General features: G+C 42.0%; 1 protein-coding gene across 1 annotated transcript in view; it reads left to right on the top strand.

The window, feature by feature from the left end:
* SI (sucrase-isomaltase) overlaps nucleotides 1-15,297 on the top strand; it is a 158,895-nt gene that overhangs the window by 446 nt on the left and 143,152 nt on the right. Inside the window, exons 2-5 of the mRNA XM_029911098.1 lie at nucleotides 2,219-2,292; nucleotides 6,890-7,010; nucleotides 8,030-8,139; nucleotides 13,096-13,247. Coding sequence (XP_029766958.1) covers nucleotides 2,219-2,292; nucleotides 6,890-7,010; nucleotides 8,030-8,139; nucleotides 13,096-13,247 — 457 coding nt within the window. The remainder of the gene's footprint in view (nucleotides 1-2,218; nucleotides 2,293-6,889; nucleotides 7,011-8,029; nucleotides 8,140-13,095; nucleotides 13,248-15,297) is intronic.

The raw sequence follows: 15,297 nt of genomic DNA, 5'->3' as shown, positions 1-15,297 counted from the left end.
TGTATAGAATGTAAACTCTTTGAGATACAGACTGCATCTTCCTGTGTATTGGTAGTGTCTAGCACAATGGGGCCTTGATGCTGACAAAGCACAGTAGTTGCTCCCTTTTTACAGATAATGTTAATATTTATAATGAGTAAAAAAACTAGAAAGATTAAAAATTTAAAGCAGTTAAAAATAAATGCAACTCCTCTCCTCCCAGCACCGGCACTGTGTATTTCTTCAAGTTACTTTTTTAATGAGGAAAGTGGATTTTCAATATTTTGAATAACAACCAATAGCTCTCCAAAAGCGAGAGAAAATTTAAGAGCTCTTCATATGTTATGTCAGAGAACAACTCTGGACTTGCTTCAGCCCATAACTCCATGAATATGTACTGTGTAGGAATGAAACATACTTCAAAGATTTTGACCCATTCGATAACTGTATTGATAAGATACATTAATATCTTATCAGATGATTAAATATAGTTTGGTCCTTTGATATAAGTCTCCGCATGTTTTATACTTTGAATTAATTAGTTATACCATTTAGAATGTCTTGTAAACACTAATTTGTAACTAAATCCAAACTGATTTATTTTTTCAGTGAGATTCTGTTGAGTGTGGAAGAAAATATCATAAAAGATAAGAGTTTTCTTTTAATGAATCAATAAATTAGAAGAAAATTTTGTTTAGAGGTAGGCTAGCATACAGAGCCAAATGTGCAAGGAGACTCAGTTTTGACATGGTCACATTCTGCATGCATCCTCACTTGCATGTGAAGACTGGGTAATCAAGCCCACAGTTTGGGCATGCAAATGGCAGTGTGTATAAAAGGAAGTGATAAATGCTAACACAAAGTGAATGTGCTCAGGTATTGCTGCTCAGGTATTGCTGCTCACGGAGGCAGATATTTGCATTTATTTTTATCAGCTTTTGGACCTGAACATATCTACCTGACCTAGCCGTTAAAAAAAGAAACAAGCAAAACCCCACTATATAACGCTGAAGCTGGAGTAATATTTGTAGGCCTCAGTTTGGAACCTAATTAACTAACTAACTAAATTGAAAAAAGGCCACAACTTCCGATGGGCACGTGCAACACCCCTTATGATACTATCTGGCAGTGGAGGCTCTTGGACTCCTCAAGTTCACTAGAGCCCAGGGGTGAAAGTAAGTTAAAGGACTTACTGGTATGCGGAGTCCTGAGCAGGGGCGTGGCCTCAACCAGAAGGGGGGGGGGGGCTTTAAATCAAGATTTAAAGGCCCCGGGGATCCAGCTGCGGCTGGGAGCCCCAGGGCCTTTAAATCATCCCCGGAGCTACCAGCTGCAGAGGCGGCTGGGAGCCCCGGGGCTCAGGGGCGATTTAAAGGGCCAGGGGCTCTGGCCGCTGCGGGGAGCCCCGGGCCCTTTAAAGCACTGCCCGAGCCCCACTTCCAGAGCCCTGGGGTAGCGGTGGCAGGGCTCAGCCAGCGCTTTAAAGGGCTGGGGCTCCCTATAGCAGCAGGAGCTCTGGACCCTTTAAATCACCGGCGGAGCCCTGCCGCCGCTACCCAGGGCTCCGGTAGCAGGGCTCGGGAGGCAATTTAAAGGGCCCGGGGCTTCAGCTGCTGCAGGGAGCCCTGGGCCCTTTAAATCACCAGCCTGGGGAAGCTGGTCTGGTCCGGCACGCCATACCGGACCATACTGGCTTACTTTCACCTCTGCTAGAGCCCCACAAATTTAATTATAAAAATCTTCATGGAACATCTTCATATCTCTGGAATATTCATGTTTCTGAGGATGCCCAAACTCTGGATACTGTGGAAGGAGGCATACACAGGGTAGGAAGCACATATAAGAGCAGCAGAACAATATCATGAATATGGAGCAAAAGTCCCTCCATTTTTAATACTGGGTGAATTTTAAATGAAGCGATGTGTGATGAGAGTTACAGGACTTCTTTGAAACTTTATCACATTCTGCATCTTTATTTTCAGCCATAACATTAAAAAAAGTCGGGCATACCTAGGAAGAATTCTGTGCTGTCTTGCGCCTTGTGTAGTTATATACACCTGAGAGAAGTAGGTCCCAATATGATTACATCAGAATGGCAGTGTTTTATACCTATTTTGCTTAGAGGTACATGCCTGCACAAGTTTGACGGTAATGGGGAATCAGGCCTTTAGATTTAAATTATTTAAGTATGTAATTAAGCTATTTCTATCATTAATAATCCATTAATTTTTTTTAACAGACTTTTCTCCAGACTGTCCAGCAGTAAGCTACTCAGAGAGAATTGACTGCATTCCAGATCGAGGGGCAACAAAGGTCTGAAACATACATGAGAGGTTAATTAGAAAATGGGCCATATACAATGAAACTTGAGATCTGACTACAAAAACAACCTTGTGTACACGAGGAAAACTAAAGCCTGTAATCTGGGAGCTGTAGGATGGGATTTTCAAAAGCTCTCAGTGCTGGCTTACCTCTGCTCCCATTGGAATCTGGGAGTTTTGCTACTGATGTCAGTGAGAGCAAAGGGTAGATCCACACTGGGTGCTTTGGAAAATCTCACCCGTAATATATAATACAACCTCGCTCTGCTGAAACCATTCCTTCCTTCGTTAGCTGACATTCACATATTAACATTTATAATGGCACCGTCCCCGGATAGGCTGCCCCACCTGAAACCCTCTTCCAGTCCCCCTCTCCCTGAGTGCAACCTTTTCAAGTGGCAGGCTTGTGCCTCCATTTCTCTTTGGGGTGGGATACCACAATCACACCACTCTCGAACAGGGTGTCCAGTTTACACTCCCTGTTTTCTAATTGTGATACCTAGAAAGCCCAGTGGACTTGGCACTAGCAAGAGTTCCCCTTCAGGAGCCTGTAATCAGTAGCGATATGCAGTGGTACAGAAGCAGCTTCTCCAAAACAAAGCATGATTTATTTTGCCAGTGCTCAGACAAAGGGTGTTAAGATAACACAGACCTACGTGCATACTGTCTTACCTACTCTTTAGAGACTAACAAATGTATTTGGGCATAAGCTTTCCTGCACTAAAGCCCACCTTAATTGATGAGTCTCGTTACAGTTGGTATGGCAACACCCATTCTTTCATGTTCTTTATGTATATATATCTTCCTACAGTATTTTCCATTGCATGCATCCAATGAAGTGGGTTTTAGCCCACGAAAGCTTATGCCCAAATAAATTTGTTAGTCTCTAAGGTGCCTGTTCTTTTTGCTGATACAGACTAACACAGCTACCACTCTGAAACCTGTTACCTACTCTTGACATTCCTCTCCAGCCCCCAGCTAGACTTGATTTAGCCTTGGTATCTCCTGTTCTCTTGGGGGCCAAGTTACAGCCTGGTTGCTGCAGACCCTGGCGCTCAGTCAGTCTGAGTCAGCTTTTGTAGCAGCTGATAACTTCCCCCAACCCCCTCTGTAAGGGAGATCTTTTCACAGATCAGGCTCTTTTGATCTTCTTCTCACCCTTGGCAAAACAACCCTTTCACCTAGTTGAAACTGAGGAGTTCAGGATGATATTTCAGGGCTATAAACCAGGTTAATGTGATTTGAGGGGAAGCTCCTTATCTAGGCCATTGTTTTACCCTTCCTGCCTATCTCTTTAACAACTTTGATCTAACTGTGCATTGAAGCAGGGTAGGATCACTCAGATACACTGAGGGGCATATGAAATTTATAAAAAGTAATGCAGATATTTCCCAGTGCTCCATGAGCTACTTATGAGATTTCTGAATCTGAATCCTTCCCATGTCATCAGATAACACTCAGAGCATGAACAAGACTCCTCCCTCCCTGTTTATCATGCTGCTTGCCAAAATGGTTACCTTGTTGTGTTTCTATAACTTATCTTCTTTACAAAAATAGGTTGTTGGCCTGTCACTGAACCCCCAACCTGGAGGATCAATTGACTGCTTTTCATCTAGTACCTAACCTTTGCCCTATCTGGCTTGGGTGGTCCTCCCAAGATCTAAACCTTCCACCCACCTAGCTCAGTCATTGGAACATACCAGTCTTCCTACTGTGTCAAGGTGCAGTCCCCAGGAAAGGATATTATCTTGTGTGCCTGCATCTTGCTTCCATATCAAGTTTTTAGTCTCAAATCTCTCTCTCTCATTTTCAGATGAGCACAGAGACCTTCCTAGTTAAGAATCTACTGTTTGATACTTTTCTTATGCAATGGAAATATTCTCGTTACAGTTTTTCTATCTTTGCCCTTAAACTCACTTTTATTCCTCTTTAAATTATATGTTCTCTTCTGATAGAAGCTGGTGATTTGTATATTCCTTCCCCTCTCTCCCCCACATCCAGTGGGATTATTTTTGTATGTGATGGTTAATTCCAGCCATTCAAAAAATAATCAAAATATCAGTAACATGGGAGAATTCCCTGACGAGTCCCAAAGATCACAGTTGCTAATGCTCTTGTCATTCGATAGCTTGTATTATGTTATATGGTTCAATAATATCCTGCAGGTAAACATATTGTACTCCCCTGTTCTTTCAGTGGGAATAAATTGGTTTCCTATCTTGCTCAAGAAGTAGTGCACAATATAGGTGCAGTCATGCAAATCAGTTGAATCTTTAATTGGTACCTTTGATCTAATCTTCCCATGTTAAATGGTGCACTCATCCTTCAGTAGGAGATGAATGCATGCATGCAGCACTTTGTTTACTGTGAGTCCCATGGTAAGTCTAGGGTTGTTTTTCCCCCCCCCCCCCCCACTGTGATTAGAAGGCTCTGTTTGAAAACTAAATAGAAAGGATTTGAAAGGTGAGAACCAATGCTGAGCCAAAGATTTGGATGATTGTTGTATATGTGATCCTTAGGCTTCGCTAAGGTACAGCAATTTTTTGATCTAATATCCTTTTAAATATCCCTAAAACTGGTAATAATAATATCAAAACAATTCAATTATTTTTCTATAGTACCGTAAAATGAAGTATCAGCAATAGTGTTGATCCCATTTTTTTATGAGAAATGTTTTATTAGGAAAGTGGCTTTAAAAGAAGGGATGTGGATTAAAAACGTTTCAATCCACATCCTTGAGCAATGTAGTTACACCGACCAAAGTCCCTGTGCAGACAGTGCTACATTGATGGGAAATTTTCTTCTGTCGACATAGTTACAACTCTCAGGGAGGTGGAGTACCTATGTTGATAGGAGAAGCTCTCCAATTGGCGTAGGTAGCGTCTTCACTAAGCGCTCCAGTGGCACAGCTGCGCCGGTGTAAATATAGAGAAGTTCTTAGTCAATAACTGCACTTAAGTGAAGCAAGCACAGGGAGAGTTTGAAAACCAACAGAGCAATTTAGATTCAGAGGTGAATGGGAAGCCAGCAAAAGCAATCAACATTGTTGATATAAACTCTGTTATATGGAATCAGGTCTATCTACAGGTCTGTCTAGCATAACGTTGCTGAGCTCTGCAGTGACAGTTGAAAAGTATTCTAAAGGGATTTGTTAGATCTGGCTGGAAAACAGAAAAACACTTTCATAAAATTGTTTCCATTTTATTTAATTCAAATGTAATTTTTGTCAACATTTTTTCACCAGCTTTAGGATCTGTTAGGGTAGATGGGCTGTCTAATTCTGCTACTAATTTCCACTGATATTAGTTTACAATATCACTAGTGCACTATGACGCAAGTGGTCAGTTATATCCGTAATGAGAGAAAATATGTAGACATCAGAAACAATATGAAGTTACCAAAAACTGCTTTTACTTACAAATGTATAGCGCTTGGCAGACAATCTGTAAAGAAATTAATTTCTAACAGAAAAGCTATAATATTCAAGCTAACATGCACACAGAGCTAGAGTATCGTTTATGCCACTGTGTTTTATTTTTAGTCAAATGAAAACATTACTTCACTGAAAAACTTATTTGTTTTTGTTTTGAGTTAACCTGAAACATTTTTTTTTAAATTCAGCGACCAAAATGAAAAATTGGTTATTCACACAACTCTACTCATGATTCAGATCGAAGAAACAGAGTTACAGACTTATTAGTTCACAATTTACTATATGATGTGGGCTGATTGCTATCCACCCACATCTTATAGTAAATTAGGAACTAATACATCTGTTCTGTTTCTTGCTAAGCGTTTGTGTGTGATTGGTCCATGAACAGATGAGAAAATTGCCAATTGCCTGAATTATTTGTACATTTTATTTTAATTTTGGAAAAGACCACTACATTAATGGAAGGCAGATGAACAGTGAATTATTGTGGAGTGAGTATTTCCTCATTTACGCTGATATCACTGTATTATTTAGCATAAATTTAACAACAGAAAGTGTTATGTTTATGTGAACTCTCCATTTCAAAAGTACAAGTCTTCCATATTAAACTATCAGTGGGGAAAGATCAAGAAGATTTGGAGTTTAGTTTTGGTCCAGAAGTGCACGCAGATGTTTTGATACTTATCTGAACCATGAGTGAAACTATTGGATCTTCCTAAATGGACTAGAAATCTGATTAAAAAAAAAAAGAAAGTTTTCTTGAAGTATTTCAGTATGTCCACTTCTGGTCCTACCTGAAATTTGGAAATAAATACAAAAAATCATTAAAAAAAAAATCTTATCCAAATATTTCAGAACCTTAAAAAAGACTCCCTTGCAATGTGGTTTTCAGAATGGGTGAAAAGTCAGACTTCTTAGTTTTCCTGAACTAATTCACTCATTTCTACCTTGGATCTAGAAAAGCCATTCTTTGCTTCTATCATGTTCTTATACAGTCAAAGAACTATTGATTTTTCCAAAGAGGAGTGCTTGTGAATGTTATAACAAAATTTGCTGGTATTTGAAATACACATGATGCATGATTTTCCATCTAGATTGTTATTTGGTGCTAATCAGTGCTGTTAATATAATCAAGTTCTTCTTTGCCTTGAAACAGAGCTTATGTACGCTACGTGGCTGTTGCTGGAGTCCACAAAATGAAACAAGCATACCCTGGTGCTTCTTCTCCAAGAGTCATGGGTATAAAGTAGAAGGAGGTGTAAAGCAAACAAATACAGGTAAGCAGCAAGCTGTGCTCAAGCAGTAAAGTACATCCTTGGTGCCCATTCTGCTTGTCTGCATCAGTTACGTGCATCATGCAGAGGTTAGAAGTACCCACCAAGGCAGAATCAAGCTGGTGAAGGATACTTCCCGTCTACCCAGAGCAGGTGGAACTATTAAGCAAATTGTGTCCTGTTCCTGGAGCACTGCGATAGCACATAGCCCTATACCCAGGGTTTGTGGCAAAGCCATAATTTAGCCCAGAGTAACTGCATGACATGGTGGAAACCCTTGTCCTTTCTTGCCCAATCCCCTTTACTTGTTACTCTCACTTGTTGCATCATGGGTAAAGTTAAATAGAAAGCTCCCTGGAGGAGGGGCCATCTCTTTGCATTTGTGCTGTAATGTTCCCTGCACCCTTTTGAGGTCTGTATAAATTTTTTTATATATGAACCTACCATGTTGATCTTTATAGTACATGTAATGATTTTTATAGTAAGTCTTTTCAAAGGATGCACATCAAATGCATTAATCCTTAGGGATTCTATAGTAACTGTGAGGCGTAGATCTTGTTTATAATAAAAGGTTTAGAAATCCTGACCTGAGGAAACAACAACAACAACAAAACTAGGCATGTTTAGTCTTGAGAAAAGAAGATTGGGATGGAGGTGGGAAGGACCTGATAAGTCTTCAAATACATTACGAGCGGTTATAAAAGAAGACTGTGATCAATCATTCTCCATGTCCACTGAAGGTAGGACAAGAAGGATTGGGCTTAATCTGCAGCAAGAGAGATGTGGATTAAATATTGGGAAAAAACTTTCTAACTATAAGGATAGTTAAGCACTGGAATAGGTTTCCAAGGGAGGTTATGGAATCCCCATCATCTGAGATTTTGAAGAACAGGCTAGCAAAGCACTGGAGAGTGAGGGTCTAGGTATCCTTGGCCCTGCTTCTGGACACTTCTAGCTTTACATTTCTGTGATTCTGTGGTGCAATAAAGCAACATTGTAATATTATTTTTTTTCTTGTTAAGGTTTTGTAGCTAAGTTAACGAGACTGCCTTCACCTTCCCTATTTGGAAATGATATTACCACTGTCCAACTCACGGGAGAATATCAGACAACAAATCGCTTCCGGTTCAAGGTTAAATTGTTTCTTATGCTGTTTAAGATTAGTGTTTTACACTGCCTCATAACACAGGAAATGCGAATGGCAGAGGAGATTGGTAGTGGGATCATGGAGAGTTTCCTTTTCTCTCTAGTCTCAGCTTGTTCTAATTCGTCCTGAAGACGGTCCAAGTGCTTTCCAGAATCAGGATGGGTGCTCTTGCTGTTTTACAGCACACCACAACACTATAGCAATGTGGGAGAGGTAGTGAAGAACAATACCATATCCAACTGGAATCTGAATAGTCAGGATTATTATCCATCTGTTTGACCAGGGCATTTGAGCAACCCCCACTCTCAACAGAGGCACCTGCTTCCTCATTTCCCTGGGGGTGCTCGACTCCCACTCTACCCCAGGCCCATCTGCCACTCCACCCTTCCCACAGGCCCCCACGCTGCCTCTTCTCGCCCCCACTCCTCCCTGCCCCCTCTTCCTGCCCCGTTCTGCCCCATCACCCCAAGTGCACCCTGCCCTCGCTCTGCCCCCTTCCCCCCCAGCACCTCCTGCACGCTGCTGAACAGCTGATCGCGGCAGGTGGGAAGTGCTGGGGGGGGGAGAGGTAAGGGAGGAGCTGATCTGTTGGGCCGACACCGCTGAGCACCCACTATTTTTCCCCTGTGGGTTCTCTGACCCCAGAGCTTCCACGGAGTCAACTCCTATGCCCTCCATTCCCCTCCCCAAACAGCCTGGGATCTATAGTCATCAGAAGTCATCTTCTACTTGGTTTTTCCATCTAATTTGAAATGAAGAACTGGGCAGTGGCTCAAAAACAAATATCTGAGTGATACCGATATAAACTCCCCATTATTCCTAAAGCAAAAATCCAGTGGTGTTGAGATTAAATACGGTCTAAGAGTAAAAATAAACTTTAACAACTGCATCATCTTCGGCTGTAGAGGGTCAAGCCTGGTTAGTAGTTAGAGGAGAGACCTCCAAAGAAAAACTGGGGAACTATAGTAAGCATTGTTTATTCAGTGCTTAGCCCCTTTTTCTGAAAGTCAATACTGAACCAATGCCCCAATCAGCCAATGAGTTTCTAGAAGTGTCATCTTTTGGATGAGATATTGAATCTAGTTCTTGACTACTTGTAGTCATTAAAGATCCCATAGCACCTTTCAAATACTAAGGAGTGCTAGCCATGTAGTCTTAGACACATTTCTGGCTAAAGTTCCCTTTGTAGTTTCAATCAAATACAAGTCATTTTTAATTTTTTGTACTCTAACAATTGCAGACCTGCACCAACACTAGGGTTTCCAGACCATTCTATAGGTCTGCAGGGAAAATCCATCAGCCTATGTGGAAAACTGACTCTGACTGGCTGCCTTTCCCACTCCTCCCACCTCTTGGGGAAGCAATTAGGAGTGGCAGTTAGAGCTCTCCCACATCCCCTCAGGAGCTGAGAGAGGTTTGGGGGTAGCAGAGGAGAGAGAGCTGCTGATACCATTTTTACAAGAGGGGAACTGGAAACAGTAAGAGCTCAGCAGCTTAGGGCATCTCTGCTACATCCACTCCTCCCTTCCTGTGAAAAATGGCTTGGTTCCCTTCTGCTCCTGTCTCCCCTCTCCTCTTCACTGCAACTCCAAGCCTAGGAAAAGGGTGAAGGACCCCTGGTGCTGTGCCACCCTGCTGCTTCCCATTTGGGCCTCAGAGGAAGATGAAGAGCCCCTCAAATTGCTTTCCCCCCGCAGGTTGAAAAGTGGGTTTAAGATCCCCTGGGGGGGTTTCAGGGAAACACATGTGCTAGGGGGCAAGATGTGGGACTGGTGTGGAGTGGGGTTGGGAGCTGGGGCTGGGGAGCACAAACTTAATTGGTTTGGGGTTGAGGGCACACAAAAAAACTGATTTGGGGCTGATGGGACCAGAATTAATTAATATGGAGCTGAAAGGCACATAATTGATTGATGTTAGGGTACATAATTAATTGATGTGGGGCTGCGACACAGGTATATAGAGGTAGGATGACCATACATCCCATTTGGGCTGGGGCAGTCCCCTTTTTAAGCCCTATCCCAGCCATCCCGACTTTTTTTTCAAAAGGAGGCATTTGTCAGCTCTTGCTGACTTGATCAGTTGGCAAGAACAAACAGGACAAATGCCCACTTTTGTCAAAAAAAAAAAAAAGCGGTGTGCGGTGTGGAGAGGGCAAGCGGAGATGCCAGCCCCCCATGGAGGGAGGGGGAAGAGTCTGCAGCATTCCAGCATGCGGAGGGGGAGACAGGGTTCCGGCCACGGGCGACAGCCCTCCTGAGAGGGCCCCACAGGGTTCTAGCCATGCACTCTTGCGTGGCAGGGGCACCTCAGGTAAGCAGCGGGGGGTGTCCCGTGTTTTTCTTTGGGAAATATGGTCACCCTAGCAAGAGGGCCACTGAATTACTTAACTGGGGTTTTGGGAGAAGCTGGACCCCTTTGCACTACCTTACTTTATGCTAATCAGTATGATTTTTTGCAAATTTATGTAATTCTATGCAATTTAAAAAGAAAAGCTGTATTATTGTCACAACATGGTGCTAAGTATGCAATTGTGCAGCACTGTTAAAATTGTTCTTTTTATTTGTATTGGGTTGTATCTCTTTCACTTGGTTTCCAAACATTAGAGGACCCACCTCTCTGGGTTATACGAGCTCAGGAGAGAATCAAGTTCAAGGTCTTTCTGGTACTGCATATTCCAGAACTGCTGCAAAATTGATTTTTGGGTATCTGCAGGAGAGTCTTAAAAGCCAAAGACCTTTTCTATTCATTAGTAAACCTTGGAGGCCCCTAGAATGATAACATGACCCTACTGTGTTAACTTCATCCCCTTTAGGATTACATGTCAGTTTGGTATCAGATTGACTAGGAACAATATGAAAAGTGGAATCATTTTAGAATGAATGCCGCGTTCAAAAATATTCTCAGGCGAATACCCTGCATATAAATTTGGATTTTATATAACAAACTGATAAAAAAAAAAATCAGTGATAGGAACTGTAGGGAGGCCCTTTACTTAAAACAGAATCCTAACTAACGTCTGCCCTCTGTTGCACTCACATGACTCCCTCTGAAGTGCATGCATGTAATCACGTGCATCCAGGGGCAGAATCTGGCCAGTAGTCCGTGGGATAAACACTTCCCTAGCTATGCAACTTTCAATCCACATAAAGACTATGGCTGAGATTTTCAGAGCTGCTATGGGGATAGAGAGGCATAATATCCATTAATTTCAATGGACTAGATCATCACTCTGCAATCTGCCTGGATGGACACATTCAGCCTCCTGGTCTCCCCAGTACTCTAGGGATTAAGTAAACTACACTAGGCTGATATTTGGCAGAGCATAGGTCACCTGATGCACTCTTGCAACTATATTGATTGGCATTGAGGGGGCAGAGCCCAGACTCCAGCCAGGTCTTGCCCCCTCTCACCCAGCTGCACCTGCATCTCTTCAGAGTCCACTTCCCCTCCCACACTGCACTGTATGGGTAGCCAATGCAAGAGAGTAATGGGAAACTTTATGTGGTCATATAGGATAACCTAGCCCAATGGGAGTTGTGCCTCTAAGTCTTCTTGGTGTGTTTTGAAAATCTCAGCTTTTCTATCAGTGAATTATTTGTGCAAATTTTCCCTGGACAAATTTAATTATGCTGAAATGGCTGTTTAATATAACTGGGTAGGGCAAATATTTTATTTAGTTTCAATTCATACTAATGATATAATACTGGTGAAATATTATTTTAATTATTTCAGAGAATGCTTAGAAAATCAGGAAAGATATATACATTCATGCATGACTGCTACAGAGGTTTACTAATGAATATGATGTTAAATTCAACATCAGTCTAACATAATTAATTACATTAATAAAATCTGTAACATAATAGACAGAGTTTGTAGTGTGACCTATAGTTAAGGTTGCTAGACACTTCCCATTGTAAGGTCCTGGTTACATGTGCTTATAATGTTACTTTTTTTTTCAGTTGTTTCTGAGAATAAGGTTAGAGAAAAATGCATTGTTTTTCCACATTAAAAAACGTTAGACATTTTGCTGAGACACTCAAGTACGTCCATGGGCTGTCTATTGCTGTTTCTGTGAAATTGGCCAAGTTCTATGCCTTTGAAAAATCTCAGTTTTGCACCTACACAATAGAGAATTGCTTAAAGTTTGGCAGCTAAATTCTCTGTAGATACCATCTGTATTTAGTATGCTCCATCCCAGGGCTCTAGGCACTGAGCAGAACTTTCCCTGCAATTGTTGCTATCCACAGCTGAGAGCCAGGTGATCCTCTGTGCTGTGCTCTTAAATGTTCCCCCTGCTGGACCAACGCAGTGTGGAGGGGAGTAGCCAGATTCAAATGTAGAAGGGGAAAGAGCTGGGCTGGAGAGTGAAGGTGGGAGAGCGGCAGCAGCAGAGGCAAAGAGAGTAAACTAGGACAAGAAGCCTGGTGGTGCTGGGAATGGGACCCTGGGATTGGGAGCTGGTGGGGCAAAGGACAGGAATTGCCTGTCTGGACAAGACACTGGGAGCCGGAGAGGGGGAAGAGTTGAGGGTGTGGACTGGGATGCAGTGCAGTGTGTGTGTGTTGGGGTTGGGTGGGAAAACAAGTAAAGGAGCTGATGGAGCAGGATAAGACTGGGACAGGCTGCACAAGGAGACTGGGACAATAAGCTACTGAATGAGAGAGTGGAATGAATAGTATGTGATCATATCGTTAAAGGCTGTATCAGAATCTGTTCATATGGGGTGGCAAATTAAGGTTGCACAGGCAGTCTTAGTTCTGGCATTTCTTAACTTTCGGGTGCTTGACATTTCAAAGTTAACATTCTTTTAGCATAGTTTTAGTGTTTATATATAGTTATTTCCATATATATTGTGATTGAGGAAATTGGTCTAGTAGGAAAGTAGAAGTTAATTTTTGGACCTCTAATAATTTAAATGTAACTGTTTAATCTGTGCAGATCACTGATCCTAATAAAAAAAGATTTGAAGTTCCTCATGAGAATGTAAAAGCTTTTGGTGGACCTGCACCCTCCAATTTAAAGTATAAAGTCGATATCATTCAGAACCCTTTTGGTATCACTGTGATGAGAACGAGCAGCGACAAAACACTGTAAGTAATTTTTGTGCTTTTTATAGATAACACTACAATAGGTGTTCACGCTGAACATCATGTAATAAAATCATGTAATAAAATAATACCTGTTAGAGATGGAATGAAGACTCCAATTAGGCCATCTAGTCTGTTTCTCTACCACTGTAGGTTTGTTCCTTGTTTGCAGTAGTACTTTGTCCAGTTTAGCTAAGGATCAAATGTGCAGATAAGGTGGTGTGAGGTCTTTGTTCAAAAATACCCACACAACTGCACATTGTTGACATTTGTGTGCATAATTACATTCAATTACACACACAATCTGTGTACTCAGTCTAGAGATTTGCATGGGCAAATGTAATCATGTACTTTTGCATAGTGATTTCAAGCCTTTCTTTGAGATATGTGGCTATATTTTCCACATTCACCTTTTTTATGTTGTTTTTTTAATCTAGCTGAAGAATTTTCAGATTTGACTACAAGCTTGAACCAGGAAATGTAGGAACAGTTATATGCAACTTCCCAAGTTGCAGCTAGCATAACTTTATGGGCTATATTATGTGGCCAGACATTGTTGTCTCATTTTTGGAGTAACACCCGAGACAATTAAGAACAGATTCAGCAGTACAAGGAAATTGTATCTGTCTGATGGGAGGCCTTTAGAAGGGGAAGGGGACAGGTGCATCTTTTACCCCTGGTTGTTCAAAGGAAGATGGCTGGAAGACTCTTGCCTACAAATGCCAGTGTGCAGGACTGGTAATGAAATATATTAGTTCTTGGGGCAAAGCACCAGTTTTTGTTAAGTGACTGATCAAATAATTCGGTTACAGAGCTCAGCCTGGGAGATATCCTGAGGGCTTTTCTACACTTAACACGCTGCAGTGGTGCTGCTCTAGCACCTCAGTGAAGATGCTACCTATGCCGATGGGAATGATGCTACCTATGCCGATGAGAATTCTCCCATTGACCTAATGCTGTCTACACCAAAGGTTAGGTCAGTTTAACTGTGTCTTTTGGAGTGTGGAATTTTCACACCCCAGAATGATGTAGTTTTATCGACCTAATTTTCCTAGAGGCCTGAGATCCATTTAAAATTTCTCTCCTGGCTGACATTAAGCCAGGCAGGGAAGAAGCTTCCTGACACTTCAGGACATAGGGTTGTAATCTGAATGGATGAAGTCATAGGCGTGGGGTAGGATTGGGTAAGCGGGTAATGCTGGTTTAAGGAAGCATCCCCTTGTTACAGGGTGTTTTCTTAGTATTGCAAGGGCTGGCAGACATGATGGCTTTTTCTGGCTAGATAAGAGTCCTAGCTTGGATACTATGGTGATGAGGGCTGTATAAGTATCTATAAAGAGTAAGGATTCCTCAAATCTCTTTTTAAAAATAGATTTAAGTTTATGGGCCAGACTGTTAAAGTCTCTTCCATCTATTTGCATGCATCTGTAACCACTGTGGTCTCTGTCCTCAGGGGATTACAGATACTAACTACTTGCTTGGGCCCCAATCACTAAGGCATGTAGTTTGGTTTAAGTGTGTGAGTTATCCAGCTGGCTTCAGTGGAGACTACTCATGCTTAATTTTAAGCACATTCTGAAGGGCTTTGCTGGATCCAGGGCCTGGTCGGACCCAAAGGAGACAAGAAAGTGTAGAGGGCCCTGCCACATTCCACATCAGCCTACAGAGCAGGCTTCCACAGTGGAGTGAGAATTTCTTTTGCACACAAAGCCGGGGGCGGGGGGGGAGAAGGGGGATTTAAGAAAGAAAGGAAGGAAGGAAGGAAAAAAATCCGGCCTACATTATCTGTCATAATGAAGCAAAAAAGGGCAGAAACACAATTTTGTTTCCTTTTCAAGTCACCCTTAAAGTGTCAAACAGAGGATGACACATCCACTGCCTTTTGTGTTTGCTGATATTCAGTTGAACTTGAACAATTTTGAGTGGGGTAAAGGCAAATTAAGGGGTGGGGGTGGGTGGGGACGGAAGTTGCAGAATTCTAAGTGGTGTTGCAACAGCCTCGATATTTCAGAGGAAGCTGTGAGTGCAGAAGCTGGAATTGTGCAACCAGCAA

The sequence above is a fragment of the Terrapene carolina genome, unplaced genomic scaffold, assembly GCF_002925995.2.
Source record: "Terrapene carolina triunguis isolate 2854851 unplaced genomic scaffold, T_m_triunguis-2.0 Scaffold88, whole genome shotgun sequence".
Lineage (NCBI taxonomy): Eukaryota > Metazoa > Chordata > Testudines > Emydidae > Terrapene > Terrapene triunguis.
This window is presented reverse-complemented; position numbering and strand designations above follow the sequence as displayed.